General features: G+C 42.8%; 2 protein-coding genes across 6 annotated transcripts in view; one reads left to right on the top strand and one right to left on the bottom strand.

The window, feature by feature from the left end:
* Window positions 1-9,919, bottom strand: part of Macir (macrophage immunometabolism regulator) — a 21,363-nt gene extending 11,444 nt beyond the window's left edge. For 2 of the 5 annotated variants that reach the window (XM_027397729.2, XM_027397725.2), the window contains exons 1-2: window positions 9,744-9,919; window positions 2,148-2,237 (exon numbers count right to left, since the gene is read on the bottom strand). The gene's annotated coding sequence lies outside the window, so the exon portion shown is untranslated. Of the gene's footprint in view, window positions 1-2,147; window positions 2,238-7,967; window positions 8,432-9,743 lie in introns of those variants that run through there. The other 3 variants (XM_027397728.2, XM_027397730.2, XM_027397726.2) reach the window with 3 other exon arrangements.
* Window positions 9,380-22,161, top strand: LOC103164087 (atherin-like). Its single transcript, XM_027395995.2, has 4 exons — window positions 9,380-9,459; window positions 9,755-10,240; window positions 13,953-14,015; window positions 21,712-22,161. The coding sequence occupies exons 1-3, from the start codon at window positions 9,380-9,382 to the stop codon at window positions 14,005-14,007; spliced, it is 621 nt and encodes a 206-aa protein (XP_027251796.1). The 3' UTR covers window positions 14,008-14,015; window positions 21,712-22,161.

Raw genomic sequence — 22,161 nt, 5'->3', positions numbered from 1 at the left:
CAGGATTATCAAGACCTGGCAAGTGTGAGACATGCACTAGATGGAATACCATTCAGCAATGAACACTGTAACCTAGGAACCCAACAAGTCAAATAATCGGCAGAAAAGCTATATACCATTTGATTTCATTTATATGGCATTCTGGAAAATGCAAAATAATTAGGGCAGAAATTAATAGACTGATAAAAGTTAGGATGGGGAGAAGGAACATACTTCAAAGAAAACTTTCAAACAACTCTCAAATAAATTTTATTATGTACAAGTTATCCTTCAATAAGCCCTGACAATAAAAGTAAGAGGTTTGGGTAATGTGTGGCCAAGTTTTATATGACTCTCCAACACATTATAATTTATTGGCTACAGTCTCAGAGTCAAAAGGGAAAGTCAATGGTTATCCTGTATGTGCCTGATCACCTTCAGTGCTCACATCTCCAGAGCTGAATCACTTCACCTTTCATAGCTCTTCTAGAATGCTACTTTAGTAAATAAATAAATAAATAAATAAATAAGCAAGTAAAACAGTGTACACAGAAACAGTATAAATGTACACTTACACACATACGGATAAATAAGAGACCCATGCAAACATATCCTTGTAGCCTCCTGCCCATTTCTTCTAGTTTACTTTAGCTGGGTGGGTTAATGAGTGCATTCTTTCCAAATGCACTATGAATTTCTGAAGACCCTCTCTTCCTAAAGACTAGACATTTTAGTAGTGTTTTCAGTCTTTTAAAGCACATATTGGGAGCTGAAGAGCTATCTCATCCGGTAAAAGTATGTGTGGCTCTTGACTAGGACCCAAGTTTGCTCCCAGTGTCTCTGCTGGACGGCTCACAACCACCTTTAATTCCAACTCCAGAGGATCTAATGCATTCTTCTGGCCTCTGAAAGTCACTCGCACATACAAACCCACATAGAGATACAAACATATACACGAAATTAAAAACAAAATCTTTAATGTGCATTCAATGAATTAGATATGATACATCTACTTAATACCAGCACACTCCCCCATTATCCTTTTAAATCATTGTCTTGCCCAGTCCTGCAGCCATTTAGTCCAAAATAAATATACAGAGGTTTATATTAGTTATAAACTGTTGGGCCTATGGCTCAGGCTTTTTATTGGCTAGCTCTCTGTTAATTATTAACCCATTTCTATTAATCTATATATCTCCACCTGGTCTAGGCTTACTAGTATTGCCCAGGCCTCTTTCTTCCTTGGTGGCTACATGGCATCTCTCTAGAGACCCACTCTCTGAGCCTCTTCCCAGAATTCTCCTCATCTGGTAGACCCGCCTATACCTCCTCCTGGCTACATCATGCTTGTCCATTGGCCAAAACAGCTTCATTCATCAACCAATACAAGGAACACATATTTGCAGCATACAGAAGGCCCTCCCACATCATCTTGTTCTCCAGTGCCTGACCATTCAGAGATCACTGGGTATGAAACTGCCTTCTCCAAAGACAATGACCTCTAAGTCAAAGCAAGAAACTACAAGGACTCAAAAAGCAGACACTCACATTAATATAGTCCTGAAAATGCTAAAGAGCCAGAAGGCTATTTCTAATCATTCCCCATCAAAGACTTGAAGCCACACGAACAACTATGTGAGCACAAAAACAGGCATGGGGACAGAGGGTAACTGAAAGATGCCGAAGTATTGCATACTTTTAAGTTGGAATTCATAGTACAACAAAATAGAGAAGGGTCATGTGTGCAGCAAATTACAACTATGTGAAAATTATTCATCTTCAGCTACTATATTTATGAAACTACATAACCAGAATGTATTGCAAATTACCTCAGCAGTTTTGGGAGATAATTCTTTATTAAAATATCCCTCAAATTTGAGCAACTAATTCTATCATATGTTCTGAAATGCTATTCCCTAAAAACTCCTATATCTTCTAGGAACTTCAGAAAAATAAAAACACATGGAAGCACTAAACATTTCAAGTAATTTTAGCATGCTGCAATCATAATCTCAATTCCAACCATTAGAATCTTATGACTGTGGCATAGCCAACTAACACCATACACGGACATCATTTTCACACGTTCATCTATGTAGTCTTTAACACACACTATGTGTTATGTGCATATAATGGACAACCAACAGAAACAGCAAAATGTAACTTACCAGACTAAATCCCAGATGATGTCACTGTGCAATTTCCAAAGAGTCCCGAGGGAACACAGGCATAATAATTTTTCTGTTCTTCTCCAGGTACTAAACATGAGACACAAAAATAAGCCTGTAATTTAATGAGTAACACAGTTTATAAAGCAATTATATTAATTCTAACTGCAAAACAGAATGACAGTCACAGGAGGTACTAATACTGGGTACAGGTTATATGGGGCACAGTAACTAATTAATTCAGTTAAAAAGTTGTTTTGAGTTAGTTTGACTAAATGAATCTTCAAAACATCTTACTGCACTTGGTCCCCTGTGCTTATACTGTGTAAACTCTACCTAGAAACTAAGAGCATTTAACGAGGCTAAATAAAATCACATAAAAAATTGAAGGCGTAAATGATGGTTTTACCATTCCATTCCTATTGATGTGTTCAGAAGATTGTATGGGGGTGGGGAACAGCAATGCAGAGGCAGGTACAAAAAGAATGGATCTTAGCTGGAGCTATGCTAAGAACTCTTCCTCCTGACCTTGCATCAACAGCAATCTCTAAAATGAGGCCAATCATACCACTGTCCCTCCATAATACAGGTTATGTAGATCGAGGGAACTAAGTAGGTGAGTGTGATTTGCATGCTGCAAGCCCTTTACAGATGTGTGATCTTATTATTATGCAATTAATTTTGGTGTCTACTCATTTGAATTCTAAAATAGCAACAATAAAAATATCCTTTGTTAGACTGCTGGAGGCAAAGGACCTTCTAGAAGGTGCTTGGATGTGAGTGTGTGTGTGTGTGTGTGTGTGTGTGTGTGTGTGTGTGTGTGTGTGTGTACACGTGCATTCAACCATGCAGGCACATGTGGAAGCCAGAGGTCAACATCAGGATTACATTCTTCTTCTATTCACCTTATTTATCTTGGTACCGAGGAGTAAACCCAGGATCTTGAACATAGGCAAGAACTCTGCCACTGAGCCATACCCCTAGGTCCCTACTTCATTTTGTGAGAAGGAATTTCTAACTAAAAAAACAGATCATCAATTTAGCTCGGCCACTGGCTAAGGAGTCACTGGGATGCTCCTGTCTCTGCCGAAAAGAACTGGGGTTTTAAAAGTCCACTGCCATGCCTAGCTTTTATGTAGGCGCTAGGGAACACTCGGGTCGTCATTCTTACACAGTAGGCATTTTACCCATTGACACACCTCGGGACCCAGAAGACAGACAAACCAACCTATTCAAGGTCTCTAGCATCTATCTCTTCAACGTCATCCCCCTCTTAACATGGAATTAAAAGAATCTATCTTTATCTCTTGCATCCCCAGTTAATTGGATTAATTTGTTAAGACAAACAAACAAAACACCTCCCCAAAGTCCTTTTCAACCTGTACAGCTTTAATAGGTTTCTATGTTTTCAGTATTGTACTCAACATAAGGTGGGTAGGTGCTCATTAGAGTGGACAGGATTCATTTTTATCTACATATCTACATGGGTTTGTGGAGCCCAAAAACATAGCAATGTGCTATACAACACATTCTCAGACCAAAGACAAACAGCAAATGAAACAGGCCAAGAGCTGCTGTTTTGTTATTTTCCTCCCAGAACAGAGGAATTTCAGCCAAAGGAAATGGATAATTTACTGAATGCAAGGTATTTTGCTTAATAACCAGAAGTGGCTAATGTAGCAAAACCATCAGGGTAAAGAACCCTGATGCCACCAGCCACAAGAACACATCTTTCACTGCGGACAACAGTCATGTTCCATTTAATTCATTTTAGCCCCAACTATGTTTACATTTAGAAAACAAGCAATCTGCATAACTAAGACTTGGATTTCCCTTACCAATGAGATCTTTGGTCTTAACAGAAACTGATGTGTGGTGAAACAAAATATATTTGCTTCCTATAATTACCCCCTAAAGAATCTACAGAATAGTGCTAGGAAATGTATGCTGACATAACTAAATAAATGATTTGTAATGGGCAATGGGAATCAAAAGAAACCATTTTTCAGCTCTTATATTTCAAAAGACAGAATTTATGTGCTATAATCTTTACTCCTTGAAGAAAATGTCATTAACAGCACTTTGAAGCATTCAGTTAAATACTACTTGAGATCAGTTCAAGGAATCTGCTCACACTAGCCTGCCTCCAGGGCCCACTTGCTCACCCTCAAACTTGTGGGTAAGCACAGCTTTGCATAGGATGACCATGGTCACAAAAACACATCTCCATGCATTTCTGTGGGTGTTTCAGGGGGTACTTGACATAAAAATTTCTATTACCTCATTTATGAAATGACTGGGAGCTAAGCTTTATTACTAGTTCCAAGGTGACTTTGGACTTTTTAAATGTTAGGATTTTATAGTATGAAGACAGAGACAACCTGAGGTCAATCCCTATAACTAATTCATTAACTCCCCGCCTCAGACACACACACACACACACACACACACACACACACACGAACGATAAATATTTTAAAATATATAAAATATAGATAGTATGCTAAATAGTTTTATTGGGCTATAGAAAGGCCAATAGGGCATTTTCTTAGTGATTGATAGGGGGGACCCAGCCTATTGTGGGTGGTACTATTCCTGGGCTGGTGGTCCTGAGGTCTATAAAAAGAAGAAGAAGAAGAAGAAGAAGAAGAAGAAGAAGAAGAAGAAGAAGAAGAAGAAGAAGAAGAAGCAGCAGCAGCAGCAGCAGCAGCAGCAGCAGCAGCAGCAGCAGCAGCAGCAGCAGCAGCAGCAAGCTGAACAAGCCATGAGGCACAAACCAATAAGAAGCATCCCTCCTAGGCCTCTGCATCACTTCCTGCCTCCAGGTTCCAGCACTGCTTGTGTTCCTGTCCTGACTTCCTTCAGGGATGGACTAAGATGTGGAAATTTAAGACAAATAAACCCTTCCATCTCCCAGTTGCTCTGGCCATGGTGTTTTACCACAGCAACAGTAACCCTAACTAAGACAAATAGTACAGCAAGGAAAATGTCCAACAATTGTAGGCTACTGGGTATGCTACAGTTGGATGCCAAGGCTACACTAGTCATAATAAAGTGAGGGAAATTTAAAACTCAGGTTGAAAAGCAAAAGGAAACATTAGAAAACTGTGAATCCCTTATTTCTGCCTTGCACACTGCCTTAATTCTGAGTCAAGACAATTTTGAAAGTCTTAAATTTCATTTCAACTTTCACATAATTTATGCCAGGTATTTGGTGGCATATTCTTTCCAAGCATTTAGATGCACTAGCAAAATATTTATACTTTCAACATGTTTTAGCGCCAATAGAAAGACCTGGTTTAAACCCTCGGCTAAAATTGAAAGCAGAGGAACCTTAAAGCAATTACCAAACATCACTGAGCTGATGAAGACGTCTAGGAAATGGTCTGTAATTTCATAATGATCAAAGTGTAGTGACTGGTTATCCCTGGTTTGCCACTGCCAAGTCAAAAATAGAATGGATGCCTCAGCAGTGACCCAAGGTGAGCCAAGCATAGGAGCTTCTGGCTGGTTCTCATTTTCACTCCTGACATTGCTGTTTGTGTGTAACTGAGCATCAGCTAGACACAGGCACCAGGAAGGGTAGATGACATAGTGAAAAGAAAGACAAAAAATAAATACATCAGAGCCAAGAAATAGTGTCTCTATATACCAACTACCCCAAGACTGCATGTAAAGCAACCTACTATGAAATTACAGTAAAGGTTTCACTACCGTCTCCCAAAATAGAAATTAAAAGTTGTAATAAAGTCACCCAAAAAGTTAACTTTCAAATAATATCCATTTTTAGTATACTTTTTAAATCTAAGATAATTTTTTAATCTATAAATCCCTAACACGGAGAAGTGCCTCTGGTTTTCCTTGGCATTGGAAGGCTTAGATCTTGAATGGGAAAGACAATTTACTTCTTAAGACAGGAAAAAACAAAGCATAGAAAAACAGACTAAAGTCTGTTTTTAAAGTCAAAGAAGCCAAAGCTTGAAGATACAATGTTTCCAACACCTAGAGCCGAAACAAACAGAAAGCTCCATGACATTACTCGGTAAATAATGCAGACAGGAAACTCAAACACCACCCAGTACAGCCAACTGCCACAGGCAGAGAAGCCACAAGGAAGAGCAGACATCTAACAGTGCCTGCAAGGAGGCGCCACACTTGGGAAAGTTTGCAACTTGAACTGGTAAGTGATACATATCATCACAGTTAATGTGATAAAGCCCTTCAAAAAGCAATGTCTCGTTCATAGTTAACACCCTGTCATAATTGTCTGCAGAACCTCTTGAACCTCCAAATATCCTTGGATGATAAATATTTTGTTACCCTCTCCCAAAGTAGTGTGTGTGTGTGTGTGTGTGTGTGTGTGTGTGTGTGTGTGTGTGTGTGTGTGTGTTTTATAAAGGAAAAGAAATCTTTCTACTTGTGTACTTTGGAAGTCGTACCCACCCAGCCAGTCACTCAATGATGCATTGGGCCACTCTATTTCTTGAGTCCATAGAAGCAGTGGGCAAACATAAAGTCTAACACCAGGCCAGAGGAAACACAAACTTCATATGTGTAACACCAGCAACTCCACAAAACAAAGAAAGCTTCACGTGGAAATGTTCATTGCTAAACAAATTATTTCCTCTTAAATCCCTGTATTTCAGGCATCAACCCAGATCCGCTAATAACAAGAAAAATGGCAAATTTTAACTACATATGTGTTTATCTGCATACATATATATGCACGCATATGTATGGTTATAAATCTGGAGGCACTGTGAATTTTCATAAATTCTACTAATTACTAAAGATGGTGCTAGGAGAAGACAGAATTTCTTAGGAGAAAAGAAATAGACTTACTAAGTGATGAGTTTTAATTCTCCTAAAACCTGGGTGGGGGAGTGGGAAGAAAGTAAGGACTTTAAGGTAGGATCCTGGAGCAGGGGAAAATCCATTTCAACTAGTGAAAAATCCTTTGTAATCAAAATATTTTCTGCTCTCAAGGACTACTCTAAAATAAATAAATAAGGAACCAAAATATTCCTCAAGTAGAAAAACACTGAACAGGAATAAAATGGCTCAGCTAGTCGATTGAAGCACTGAGTGGAAAAGAAAATGCTTAGCAGAAGCCATGGGCTCTCACCATGGAGACCACGTCCGACCTTCTTTTCTTTCCTGGGTTTGTAAAATTAAATGGCTAAGGATTTGGACGGGCAGTTATTAAGTACAGTGTGATGTTTTAAAAAACTTTCCTTGACCTTACCAACAAACCATCAACTTCCCAGCATGGTAAGGCAGCCCATAGCTGGTTTGTTAAGAGACAAATGTGTTCCTCTTTCTAGTATCAGTTCTCTTAATAGCAACTCCCTGAAAGTGCCCGACATTCATTTTGTTTCCATCTCTGCCAGTTAAAATCAAACCCACGTTACTACGTCACATTGAACTTCACTCTAAACATGTGTGGCACTAGCTGGAGCCACAAGTCGACACGAAGTCTTTACAAGAACCCTCCCTCTTCTGGAAGCATACCCACAAAGGGACGATGTCTATGGCGGAGATGAAAGCTGAAAACCTGGTACTCAATGAGAAAATAACCGAGGCTACAAATCAGGAAACAAAAATTAAATGGTGTTTATAAACTATTGTTCTCATCACAACCAGTCACTTTTAAGACTTAATGTTAAGGTTCTCCTCAAAAACATGGAACACATAAAGGAAGCTAACTGACTGTTATTACTGTCAGTGCATAACCCTTACACCCTGGGAGATTCGGTCCTAACTGTCCCATTTACAATTAAATAAACATACCAAAACCGCAATTTATGCACCAGTTCTTACCAAAGTTAAGTGGTCTCCGTGCTCATTCACGAACGTTTACATTTCATCCTGTCTGCTTGGTTTACAATCCAAAGTACCATTTTAAAAAATATCATCTGAATGCCCACTCATTAAAATAACCACAGCACACACTGTGACCCAGAGCTTCCTTGATAATGGCTGTGTTTTGAAGTAGTTGTGAAAATAAACTTTGTGAAGGTTTGTTTCCAATCCCTAGTGTCTACCTAGTTGAACCACGGTAAAGTACCTTGCCAACTTGAATTATAGAGTGGATTTTTTTTTTTTTTTTTTGAGGATAAACAAGGTAAAACGAAGTTTAGAATCCTCGGAGATCTTCTATGGCGTCTGCTCTCCCAGCTAGGAGCGGCTAACAACGTACAGCGTTGCTGTTTCCACTCTTAACTCCTCTTCGAAGGATGAAAAAGTTCAGCTCCAGCGTTCCCTGTGTCTCCCAGGCTCGCACACGCGCGTGCGCGCGCGTTCACACACACACACACACACACACACACACACACACACACACACACACACACACACACACACACGCAAATCCCGGCTCTGCAGAGATCTGCAGCCCACCCGGAGCAAAGCGGCGTGGGCGGGCGGAGAGCCTGGGAGTCTCTAGCGAGGCAGACGCTTGCCGGGGGCCAGCACGCGGCCGTCGTTCCCTTCGCGACCCGAGCTCCTTCCAGGCCGAGATTTGCAGATTCCACCACTAGAGCGACTTTGGCAGCTTCACAATGGGCCGCTTCTCAAGGTCTGCCCGCAGCCCGCCAGCAGATGCCCTTCCCTACGCTTCCCACCCTCCCCAAAGTCCACCCGCGACAGGTGGGGCGAGGGCGGCGGTGCCCGAGACATCTGCCGCGGGAGTTTCGGGCCAGCACCGGGCCGCGATCCACAGTCCACAGACGCCACCGTAGGGTGGCCCTTCGGTCCCCAAGCCACAGCGGCCTCGGCCTCGCCCGCGGGGTGCAGCGCGCACAGGGCGGGCGCGATAAGGTCGCCTGGGCTGTCGCCAGGCGCTATCTGGTCCCCGCAGTCATAAGCCCGCACACCATCGGGGCCAGAGGCGCGACAGGCCGGGCAAGAGCTACTTCTCAATGGGCCTCCCTGGGCCTGGCGCCTGGCGCTGCGGGCACGGCGAGCCGCCGAGCTGACGCGCGCCAACGCACCCAGACTTCCGCACCTCGGCACCGCGGGAGCGCCGCTCCGGGGTCGCAGAGTCCCCCGCACCGCACGGCGGCGGCGAGCGCTCAGCCGCTCGCCCGCCCGTAGCGCGCACACGGGGCGCACGCCCCCGCACACTCACACGCGCTGCACACTCCCGGCGTCGCCGGCCCCACCCCTGTGCCAGGAAGCTGCGGGCTCTCGCACCCCGCGCGGGCCCCACCCCAGTCTCCGGACCCCCAGCCATGCATCCGCACTGGGGCTCAGGGACCGGCCCCCCTCGAAGCCGGTTGCCACCGAGGCTGCCATGCCAGCCACCCAGCAGGCCAGCACGGCCGGGGCTTCCAGCGCTGCACACACACACACACACTCACACACACACACACACACACACACACACACACACATACACACTCACACTCACACACACACACCGCTCGCCCAGCCCGGACACGAGGCGAGGAGGAAGGGGCGGCGCCGTGCCTGGGGCTGGCACAGTGACTCGCCGGCTGGGGCACCCCACACTCACGCGCGTACCCCACCCATCACCACCGCCACCTCTGCAGCACAAAAGGTTGCAGAAGGAGTGGCGATCCCAGTCCAACGTACCAGTGATCCAGGGTTCCGCCGGCTCCTCTGTGCCGCCGGCCGCGGAGTCGGAGCCAAGGGCGGGAGAGATGCGGGGCTGCGGCGCCGAGGTGCGGGCAGAGGCCGCCAGCCAAGCCAGCCGGGTACCCGCTGCTCTCCCACCGCGCTCGGCGCCAGCTCCGGCCCGCCGTAGTCCCGCCTCCTCCCCCGCCTCCGCCCGCCTTCCCGCCTCCTCCCTCCCTCCCTCCGGCTGCGGAGGCGAGGCCGGTGAGCGCAGAGCCCGCCTCCTGCGCCAGGCTCGCACGCTCCGAAGGGCGGGCGGCGGGACAAGGCGCTGGGCGACCGGCAGGAGAGCGCAGAAGGGGAGGCGGTGGCCCGAACGCGAGGCGGCTTGATGCCACCACCTCTCCCAGGCGAATACCCCGCGCTCCCGCCGACGAGCCGCAGCTCGCAGGCCTGGGAATGAGGACGGTTCCCACCGAGCGGTGTGCTGAGCTGTGTGGGCATGGCTGTCATTTGTGAGTTTCTGCTGAGCAGAAGTTGAGGAGAGCAGAAGCCCATGAAGTTACAAATTACACTGCAATTCTTCATTTTTTAAAAAAAAGGAAAGAAAAGAGAGAGAGAGAGAGGGAGGAGAGAGAGAGAGAGAGAGAGAGAGAGAGAGAGAGAGAGAGAGAGAGAGAGAGAGAGAGAGAGAGAGAGAGAGCTATATAAGGGGGGCGGGGTGAAGGCCAAATTCAGATTCTGAGTCATTTGTTTCTCTTCTCTTTTCCTTCCTCTCCCCGCCTCCCCCCCCCCTTTTATTTTCTTTCTTCACAGGGTCTCTCTCTGTGGCTTAGGCTGGGCTCAAGCTCCAGAGAAGCTTCCTGCCTTCTCTCCAGAGCTCTGGGTTTGCAGGAATGGCATGCCTTTCCCAGCAAAATTATCTTTTCTCTATCTGTGTGCCTCTCCCCTGACAAAGTGGTTTAAATTCAGCACACAAATGTTTGCTGGTATTTATTTAGCTCTAGGTGCCAACCCTTTTGACACACATTTCCAAGTTTACATCTTTCAACTGTTCTAATCAGCATTTTAGAGATACAGAAAAACGTGAGGAACTTTCTTAAAGTCACAGCCCTAATATAGGGCTGGGCTGTTTTTGTGCTTCTAAATGTAAATCGGGGTTCCAGTCTTGTTTGGTGTTTGAAAGGGTGCTTTATCCGAACACAAAGAGTCATAGACTAGTACAAACTTAACCGAGTCGGTTTTGTTCCAGAGTTTATATATGTCCCCAACAAATTAGTAAATATAAACACTCTGGGCCCAAGAGATGGCTTCAGGTTTCTCTGAAGTGAAGGGTATTTACTGGATTGCCTCTCGTGTGCTCTGATTTAAGTGTCAGAAAACGGAAGGAAGAGGCCAGATTCATAAATGTTCTCAAAATAATAGTTACTCTTCCCCAATGTGGTACACATGTAACTTCTCGAATAATAGACCCTAGTGCTCGAATAATAGACCCTAGTGCATCGTACTGCTGTTGAATGCGTAAGTGGTCAGATTTTTTAACATTTCTTTTTTGGGTTGTCGTTTTTGTTTATCTCATGGTACCTTAGGAGAAGAATCTATCGCAGCAGTGTGTTGTTATGAATTTCATTCTTGTAAATCTACCTGAAAACATTACATTTTACTTTAAGGCACTTGATTTCATTTTTCCCCTGGCTGAACTCATAATCTTTTCAGGAGAACACCTTGTAACTTGGCCTCCTTTGTTCTGAAAATTTAGCAATGTTCTTTGGCCAGAAGCAATAAAATCCAAACTGGCCTCTCTCGGTTCACTAGGCTCAAGGCTAGCTCCACGAGGGGGCATAATCTCCACCTGTGTCCCTTGCAAGGTGGTGCCCTGTGTTCCAATCTCTGAGATTCTTTTTCGTTTTTTGTTTTTGGCTTATTTTTGTTTGATTGTTTGTTTTTCGAGACAGGGTTTCTCTGTGGCTTTGGAGGTTGTCCTAGAAGGACCTCTTATAGACCAGGCTGGTCTCGAACCCACAGAGATCCACCTGCCTCTGCCTCCTGAGTGCTGGGATTAAAGGCCCAGTCAAAAGTTAGGTTAGTTCCTGAGTGTCATAAAGAACACCTATTCACTAGTCAGGCATGGCTGACAATAGCTTTACATGTGGTTCATCAGGGTTCTGTCTATGGACCATCTGAATTAGATTGCGTGGGGCCTATGAGACCTGTGGCTGTGGGCCTGTGAGAGTTAAAAGCAATATGAAGACACTTTGCAAGGCTTACTGTGTGTTCCACAAAGAGCAGTTCAGTTCAATCCGTAAATAATAAAAAAGAGACATGCTTTAAAAGGACTAGTCCCAATTGTTGAATTGAACTTGTATTCTGAAGGCCTTTCAGAGCCTGGGCTCAGGTGCTCCATCCCAAATGCCATCTTTGTGGTTACATCTTGGCCTAGAGATGTCCTTCCAAAAAAAAAAAAAAAAAAAAAAAAACCTCACTTTTCAAATGTCACTTGTCTCAGAAGAGTTATACATTGATGGACTGCCATTTAGCCCACCACCATCTTGAGAGGACAAGACAAGTAAACTCGGTAAGAGCATAGTGACCTGAAACTGAAGTACAATATAGCAATGCAAGGAACACGTTACCATTTTAATAACCATTGTGCTTCCAGCAGGCTGTCATCACAAAGTGCAGCCCAGGCAATGTCTGCCAACACAGTAAATGAAGGCAGGCAGAGGTCTCCCAAAGTAAGTGGACTGAGATACTAGTAACCACAGGCCCTACCTGGAAAATACAAGCAGAGGCTCCTGGGGGGTCAGGTGGCACAAGCAGCCTCCACAGAAGTAAAGGGTAACTGCTAAGGAGGCATCTATGGCAAGGAGAGAAGGGAAATGTGCCACAGAGTCTCCTCTCCTGATACCCACAGGTGTCCCTTAGGCTATCGAATCCATCTATCACACATTTCCCTTTTCCCTTCCAGAACTGCCATCTAGAGTTAGGTATTGCAGTGTGTGTGTCCATAGATGGCATGACTCTGACTTAAACATATAATCCCTACTTTCAGGTCTTTTCCATTCTTTGTTTTGGGATTTTGTTTTTTTGTTTTTTTTGTTTTTTTTTTTGTTTTTTTTTTGTTTTTTTGAGACAGGTTCTCTATTTAGTCCAAGGTGGCATGGAACTCATTATGTAGATCAGACTGCCCTTAAACTCATAGAGATCCTCCTGTCTCTGCCTCTCCAATGCTGAGATTAAAAGTGTGTGATACCATGCGTGGATCTTTTCCCCTCTTCACTAATTAACATCAGAGCAATATTCAGATCTGAGGCCATGCAGAGGAGCATCCCACATCCTCAGATCTGGGGCCAATGTGCAGAGTACCTCACACCCTCAGATCTGGGACCATCCTGAAGAGCACCCCACATCCTCAGCCATTCATATTTAAAATATTGTGGTGTCCTTAGAGGTGGGCCTCAAATCCCAGGATCCCAGAATTGGCTGCTGCTCTCTTGCCCTCCTTTCCAGCTATAGGAAAATCCCTCTCAGGAAAGGCCTTTCTCCTCCTTCCATCTTTCCAGTTTCTTTGCCAGCAAACTCTGCTCACTTTCTGGGATCCAGGCTTTGGGCAACTAATGGTAGTAAGAAGAAATATCCTTCGGGTGATGCCTGTATCCCCTGTCACTTAAGGATAAGCCCAAAGTGGATTAACTAATGCCTCAAAATACTTATCCAGACACTGAAACAAAAGGTGAGGAATGTCACTGACTGTGTTGAGGAGGGAGGCAGAAAGAGCACAGGTGGACTATGTCTGAATTGCTGGCCAAGGCTGTGAGGAATGACGCTGGAAATGAGGGGTACAAGTTTGGTGGCAGTTCCAGGCTGTCTGTCAGCTCCCATCAGACAGCATATGGTATACGCCTGTATCTGCCCTCTTGTCACGGCAGTGGGTTCACGGAGCATTCTCAGCCAGACTCATCCCTTGATGTCCTTAGAGCCCAGCATCACCAGATATGGTACCCTGAATCCTAAGTCCTGTCAATCTGTGTTCTTTCGCTGCCAAACACTTTGTACATGGTGCTGGGATAGCCTGCATGTTTCTCTACACTGGTCAGTCCCTTAGACTTATATTGTAGTAGGTGTTTAGTCAGTGCTCACCTTTTTACAGAGAGGGGGAGAATGACCCAAGTAAGGCCTCCTGGAGGCAGCCTTTATCTAAGTTGGAACTTTGTGTTGCTTTTTCAGAAGCCAGTTTCTAAATCATAGGCAGTTTTTAATCAGCCATGAAGAGGACACTTGATCAAGCAGGTAAGCAGGACTTCTGGGCGTCTCACCACTCTCTAGTATGGCTGGTTGCCAAGAGTTGGCTTGTAAGCTGATGTCTCCTAAGGACCACAGGGCTCCTCCTGTGTGCAGGAGCATAGAGTTAGGTCAGATAATTATAGCCTGTGGTTTGAAAAATACAGAGCTCCATGGTTTGCATAGGAATGTCTAACTCTTAATTATATCATAAAAGGGGGATAGAAACAAAGGAGGAAAGGAAGCAAGAATAAATGAAAGTCTTTTAAGCATAGCAAGTCCTTTCCCAGCTTCCTCTCCAGCAGTAGCTTGCTGTGTGGGACTAGGCTGACCACTGAGAGCTTTGGAAACCTCTGAGCCGTGTTTGTGTCTGTGTTCCTTACATCGCACATGCTCAGAAACTAATTTTTGGATGTTGCTGATTAGCTTCAAATCTGTTGGCCTCAGTTCCTTCATCTCTATTTCTGAGGTCAGCAATAGAGTTCTCACTACCCCAGTCCAAACAACTGAGAAATAAGACAAAGGCATAGACAAAATAGAGCCAGTTGTTTCTATAGATGTAAAAAATAGAGCCCACATATCCAACAGCCTTGTACCTCAGGCTGATAATAGACTACATTGGGCCTGGAAGGCTTTCTGTATCAAAGACTTAAAATTTGGGAATCCCTGGCTCTTTTGCAGAGCTTCAGAAAGATGGGAGACCGACCAAGTAGAGCAGACCAAAGGGAATTCTCTTCTTTGGGAGGCTAGAAAGAAGTTCCAGTGATGGATCTACCTTCATGAAAAGGACTCTTAGAGAGCACTAAGACTTTTCTGACCCACTCCCATTCTGACTTATTGAAGACATACTATGAACCAGATCAGTGTTGTGTTCTAGGGCACAGAAATAGAGAAGGTACAGTCTTGCCCCCACTCCAGGAATTTAGGGCCAAATAAATAGGAAAATCAATAATTGTGCAGTTATAATTTGGTTTCAAAATAATCTATAATTCTCTCTGTGATTCTCTAAGAATATGTTTTTATGGAAAAATTAGGCTTAGAGTTTCAAACAACTGATTCATGAACTTGCAAAATTTATTCCCATGTTCAATTGAGGAGAAGTTTCTGAAATTTCCCTCCATGGGACCTGATGGTCCTAATATTCCCATCACAGAAGTAAAATCAGCAAAGAAACATCAGCATTATTAGTGATTCTTAGCTAAGATGTCTACAGACTGTTGTCCCTTCTTAGAATACTGCTACAGAATGTGCCTAGAAGTGTTGCTTGGTTTTGTCACTTATATTAAAGAACAGAAAGAAGTTAATTCTGAAGACATTTCAAACAAATCAAGAAAGCCATGTTTGTATATTTTCATTGACCTACAGTTTTTTTTTCTCTAGGAAAAGGTTTTTGTTGTTGTTTTAAGTAAGCATGCTCCTCTAAACTTCTCCTCTGAAACTCCTCAAATGCACACAAATAATCAAATACAGACATTAATTAATGTGCACAAAAATAGGACAGACACTAAGACTGGCAGGCACCAACTTGTCTTCAAGCCACACCAACTCAGGGATCCTGAACTATAAGATAATTAAAGAATTGTTCCCCCAGGCAAAGACTTGCAGACAATATTAGGCATTCATTGACACTGTGAGGGGGAAACAGTGACCAGACTCTATCTGTAAGTCTTGGAACTTACAGTTCATTGTTTTAAAGAAAGAAAATGTAGTGGACCCAAAAGGAACACCTTGTACTACTGATTAATATATTGTGAAAGACAGTAGTTGAATTTAATATTTGGCAATTTTTTTACTGGAATAGCTGCAGTGAAATAATATATGCAATGCTATTCATTACAACATCATTGTGAAAGAGAGTTTATTAATAGGAGCCTGGCTAAAGAAATAATGACATTTTGCTTAATGAGATGTTAGGTGTGGGTAAAGAAGAATGAAGTTCAATATGAACGGACATGTTAAAACCTCTGAGTATTATAGTAAACAAAAATAAACTATAAAATGATATTTTATAGTATATCATTATCTAAAAACTGCCATTAAAATAGTTTCCTTTTCATTGTTCTTAAAGTTAAATGAAGAGATGTGTCAGGGAAGATGAAGTAGATAGGGCTTTTCTTAGCCCCAAACCAAATTCTGGGCATTATATGTTAAACAAATATAAGAAAGCTGTTCAGTAGATAAAGGAACACCAGTTAAGGACACTGGAAGCCTGTCCCAAACTTGCAATTGTTGATTCCCCGGATTTTCCTTATGTATCACATACCACAGCGATGATGTGGAGAAGATAATTGCCTAGAAATATCAGTGAGTGCAGGAAGAAATGAAATTAACAGCCAAGTCCCATTTTCTCTAGTCACAGGGCAAGGGAAAGAACACACTAGGAACAGTAACATTGAGTGGTATACAGTCAGTAGGAGAGGATAAATGCCAGGGTCACCTCAAAGGTTTAAAAGTAGTCTTCATAAAAATTCCTTAACAATTACCAATATAATTGAAATAAATGACAAACACAAACTGTGGTACAGTCGATATATGCTTGCAGAGTGTTTAGGGGCTGCAGAGGAGGAATCCTTTGAGCCCCGGAGTTTTGTGTTAATCTGGGCAGTCCAGGAAAGTTCCGTTCCTATCATCAAAGAAGGTGAGGAGGAGAATGAGGAAGGGGAAGACAAGGAGAAAAATAATTCAGCAAAGAAATATAAGATATAAGGAAAAATGAGAAGATAGTGTGAGAATTGAAAAGTATAATAATAAACAAAATATTTTAGGTGACTGAGCTTGATAGCATACCAGAAGTGGGTGAGGAAATAATTGGAGACTTTGAATTAGAAACAGTGGAGATAGTGTAAGCTACATAATTGAGAGACACTAGACTAAAAAACAAGTAAATGGAGTCTTGGAAACCTGTGGAACTGTGAGAGAGCTAGCTAGCATCCCCATAGCCAGAGCCTCAGCAAAGCAGAGGGAGGACCAGTGCTGAGAAATGGTTTTGCTGTAATGACTGGAGGCTCTCCAAATCAGACAGAACACAAAACCTTCAACTGTCTAGAAGCTGAGAAAAGTCCCTAGGAAAAACCCTAAAGAAATATTGAACACAATATATCAGACCCAAACTCCCAAAAACAAGGAATGAGGAATCCTTGCAATAGGAAACAACATTAGTTTCATTGCAACAGAAAATAACCCAGACAACAGCTGAAGTCCAGGGAGAAGCCAGAGGGAGCAACAGTCCATTTCTCAGGTGCTGAAAGAAAAGAGCCGTTATCCCAGAATGAAGATGTTCACAGGCACTATGTACTGAGAGATGTTATTACTGTTGGGCCCACCTTGGTAAAAGTTTGAAGGGAATTTTAAACAGAAATAAAACAACAAAAGAAGGAACTTTGGCACAGCAAACTAAAATGGGGGGAAAAAATAAGCAAGCAAAATCATGGGTGTTGAGTACAACAGATTTCCTTTCCGTTTAAATTATTCTGTCTAAATAATTCTTCATGGGTAGACAGTGTATTATATATAACATCTGATGTTATTCTAGTGTGCGTGCATGAAATAGATTGAAGACAATTAAAACGGGGAGAGAAGTGGGAGACGGTAAGGTTCCTAAATTACACTGTAGCTGATAGGATGACGACACCACGGTGGGTGTGTGAGCATCGGCAGATTAAGGATAATGACACCACGGTGGGTGTGTGAGCATCGGCAGATTAAGGATGACGACACCACGGTGGGTGTGAGCATCGGCAGATTAATACTGAACTCGACCAGTCAATTCTTTGCCAAGGGGCTTAACTGAAAGAGCACTATAGAAAAATCAAAGAAAAAAAAGAGAAGAAACACCAAAGAGAATATATCAGAAACTAAAATAAAATAACATGTCCAAACCCTACCAAAATGATGATAAATCACACCTGGTTGAGGGTTTATCTCAGTGGTTAAGTGTATGCTAATTGTGGATAACATCTTGGGGTCAACCCCTGGGATTACAGAATGAACATACACTTGCATAAAATAAAAGTTAGAGTAATTTGTGTTTAAAAGAAATTGCCAGAATGTTTTTTTTGAAGTCATTCAACTGTATCCTCTCTATAAGAAAATAACTTCAATTATAAGACTCAAGGCGCTTACGAGTGAAGGATGGAAGAAAGGTAAATATATCATCATACAAACTGTTGGAGAAAGAGCAAGGATAGCTAAATAAATTTCTGCTAAAGTAGACTTAAGAGAAAACATAAGATGCCAGAAATGGCAGGGATGTTATACAATAAAAGTGTCAGTATAACCAGGAAGCTGGTGACCGTGCATAAAACACCATAGCTTAGAACATATAACACAAAACACGGAGAAGTGGAGAAGGAATAGGTAAATGCGCACTGACTGACAGCTTCAAAATTCCTCTACTAACAAACGATAGAACAATTAGACAGATCAGTGAGAAGCAATAATATCACCAACCGACAGGCTCAAATGCCTGTCTGTGGAGGATGCCCTAAAAACGGGAAAAGAGACAGTGTTTTTAATTGTCCTGGTATCAACACATCTTACATCCGGCTTCACAGAAGAAAGACTTCAACAAATACAAAAGAAAGTAAATTATGCAGGTAATTTTCTAGAGCTATAATGAAATCAATGTAGAAATCAGTAACAGAAAGATGGTGGGGAATATTTAAATATTTGGAAAGTTCTATATAACCCAGGGGTCAAAGAGGAAGCCCCAAGGAAATTTTCGTTTCCATTTGTTGAAGGTTAAAGCATAAGAAAATAAGTGGAACACAAGCAACTCGGTGTTGAAAGGGCAGCTGTAGCACCGTGTGCATGCGTTAGAAAGGAGAGCCCGCCCAGGTGTGGTAGTATGTGTGCACAGCAACTCATATCAGCACTTAGAGGGCCAAAGTTGCAAACTCAAAGTCAGCTTGAGCTACACAGCAGTAGTCTTTTCTTTTTTCCTTTGTAATCATTTCCTTCTACAGAATAGGAACTTGTTTTTCCCAACATATCCCCAAACATGTTGTGTTTAATTATGAGGATATTCAAATCTGAGTACCCACCCTTTGCTTGAAAAACAAAAATAAAACAAAAAGAGTGGGTGGGGACCAAACCAAAGCTGTAAACTTTCCTATTACTCTAAACTCTTTGCACACTTGGGTGAGTTGGGACAGTCCTGACATGTTCTCATGATATTGAATTACTTAATGAGATACACTATGACTAAATCTCAAAAAAAAAAATAGCACAGGCTTTGAAATCATGCAGTTACATTTTATGTGTCATGTGACCTTGTCCAAATGGTTTAAGCTGCCTAACATGATTCCCTTGTCCACCATACAAATAAAATTACATCTACTTTTCTAGATTTTCTGTATGAATGAAGGCAGCCTATGTGCAATACATGCATGGAAGACTAAAATTACTTTTTAAAAAGTGCTCTTTAGAGGTAACCCAATCACAAAAAGACAAACATGATATGTACTTACTCATATCTGGATTTTAGACATTGAGTAAAGGATTAGCAGCCTACAATCCACACTGCCAGAGAAGCTAGTAAACGAGGAGGACCCTAAGAGAGACATACATGATTCCCTGGAGAAGGGGAAACGGTCAAGATCCCCTGAGCACATTGGGAGCACAGGAAGAGGGGGGAGGGAGCTAGGAGAATGAGAAGGGAAGAAGAGGAGGGATGCAGAGGACATGAGGGAGCAGGAAGGTTGAGTCAGGGGAAGAATAGAAGATAACAAGAATGGAGATACCATAATAGAGGGAGACATTTTAGGGTTACAGACAAATCAGGCACTAGGGAAATGTCTAGAGATCTACAAAGATGACACCAGCTAACAATCTAAGCAACAGAGGAGAGGCTACCTTCAGTGCCCTCCCCTGATAATGAGATTGATGACTGACTTACATGCCACCCAATAGCCCTCGTCCAGCAGCTAGTGGAAGTAGAAGCCTACACCCACAACTAATCACTGAACTGAACTGGAATCCAGATGCAGAGAAGGACGAGTGAAGAGCAAAGGGGTCCAGACCAGGCTGGTGAAACCCACAGAAACAGCTGACCTGAACATCGGGGAACTCTTGCTCCCCAGACTGATAGCTGGGATACCAGCATGGGACCCCAGGAACATGGGTTTCATTGAGGAAACCTCGGAAATCTACAGGACCTCTGTAGTAGTTCAGTACTTATCCCTAGCATAGGTGTGGACTTTGGGAGCCCATTCCACATAGAGGAATACTCCCTGAGCCAAGACACATGGGGGTGGGCCTAGGCCCTATCCCAAAGGATATGATAGACTCTGATGACACCCTATGGAAGGCCTCACCATCCAGGGGGAGCAGAAAGGATATGTGATAGGTAGGGTTTTAGTTGTGGGGGGGGAGTGGTAGGAGAGGACTGGAAGGAACTGGGATTGTCATATAAAACAATCTGGTTTCTAATTCAAATAAAAAATCTGAAAGAAAAAAAATAATAAATAAATGTTTTTTAAAAAGTGCTCTTTAGTTGCAAAATGCAAGGCTCATCAAGAGAACAAAGTATGGAGCCTCTTTATTAACATTTATCACAGAAAACCAGAGTATCTGCTGAAGAAAACTAGAGAGAACTGACTGCCTGTGCTTATCCATGTGAAGTGTATCTCACCTTCCTGTATCACAGTGCATGTTATATGAATTCAATCTTACCTGCTATGAGATTTATTTCCATCCTCGTGAATATGCATGGATGAACATATATATATATATATATATATATTATATATATATATATATATATCACACACACACACACACACACACACACACACAGACACACACACACACACACACTTTATCCATTAGTATTAGTTTCTCCCAGGAAGGATGAAAAGGCATAACTCTACTGGAAACATTAGGACACTCAACATTTGAAATGCCAAAGACCCCTCCATCTCTACTACCCTCTGCTAAAGAACCTTGGTGTTGTTCAAACTGACTATTTTAAAGAGTTCAAATACATATACATGGCTGGAAAGTGTTTCATTTTATTTATTTATTTATTTTATTCAGCTTTTTGAGACAGGGATTCTCTGTGTGGCTTTGGAGCATGTCCTGGAATTAACTCCTGTAGACCTGGCTGTTCTCGACCTCACAGAGACCTGCCTGCTTCTGCCTCCCAAGTGCTGAGATTAAAGGTGTGTGCCACCACCACCCAGTGTGTTTCATTTTATTGATTGCACATTTAGAAGAAACAAATAGAAACTGTAGCAAGACAAGTCCCAGTGGTGGTGGACAATAGAGTTTTACCAAAAAGAAGGAAAGTGAACATTGGAGATGAGGGGCATGAAAGGGGAGCAAGACACAGAACATGTGCCCTTAAATAAGAGCTTGACTTGTCTGTTTCTTTTTACCCTCTTCTATCCGACCAGGAAAGACATATTGAAGAGGCGATTTTAGAGTTCATTTCTCCCTAACTTATAATTAATTTTCTTGAACTACTCCCAACTACTCTTCAATGACTGCTTGTGCTCTGAGAAATTAAACTGCATAGTAACAGAAGAAAGCATGGAATTTCTCATCACAGTTAAGTGGAGCGCAGGCCAGCAACCTTGATATGGAGGACAGATGAGCGTTTGAGAGGGTAGAAGCCTACTGTAGGATTGGCTGCGCAAGGTGTGAAGAGTCAGTTGCCACACTCAGACCAGAAGCATAGATATGAAGTGCATTGTCTTGTTTGCAGAGCCGGCAGAGGAAAAACAGAGGCTGAACTGGGGGAGGCTGCCATGGAGGAGATGATCAGCAAAACTAGACCATTCAACTGCCGTGAATGAGAATAACTGCCGTCCTCACATTTATCTCACCCTCTCTCCTTCCTTTGGGGGCTTGCTTTCAATGTGAGCAAACTTCCAAAGTCAAGAAATTGTCAACTATGTACCCACCTGGCCAAAGGAGACAACAGCTCAATCTGAAGCCATCTTAGCAGGACAGCCCTTATTAAATTCATAGGTTCTTGCTAAACAGTGCCAATTGTACTGTGCCTACATTTTCATCCACTGTGACTGAAGAAGGCTCACACAAAGCCTCTGATACAAATACCTTAAACTATCCCAAACCAAAGTTAGGCAAACAACACTTCCTTATTTCTACACTGCTTCAATTGCCTCATGCATTAAATTCTCTCCAACATGAT

Source organism: Cricetulus griseus, chromosome 2 (assembly GCF_003668045.3).
Source record: "Cricetulus griseus strain 17A/GY chromosome 2, alternate assembly CriGri-PICRH-1.0, whole genome shotgun sequence".
NCBI lineage: Eukaryota > Metazoa > Chordata > Mammalia > Rodentia > Cricetidae > Cricetulus > Cricetulus griseus.
This window is presented reverse-complemented; position numbering and strand designations above follow the sequence as displayed.

What these genes read in the sequence shown, in the direction of transcription:
- LOC103164087 (XM_027395995.2), top strand. Translation starts at nt 9,380, where the DNA reads ATGCATCCGCACTGGGGCTCAGGGACCGGCCCCCCTCGAAGCCGGTTG. An exon ending in CCATGCCAGCCACCCAGCAG is followed by an intron (nt 9,460 to 9,754) that starts GCCAGCACGGCC and finishes CCAGTGATCCAG; the next exon opens with GGTTCCGCCGGCTCCTCTGT. An exon ending in TGTGGGCATGGCTGTCATTT is followed by an intron (nt 10,241 to 13,952) that starts GTGAGTTTCTGC and finishes TTGCTTTTTCAG; the next exon opens with AAGCCAGTTTCTAAATCATA.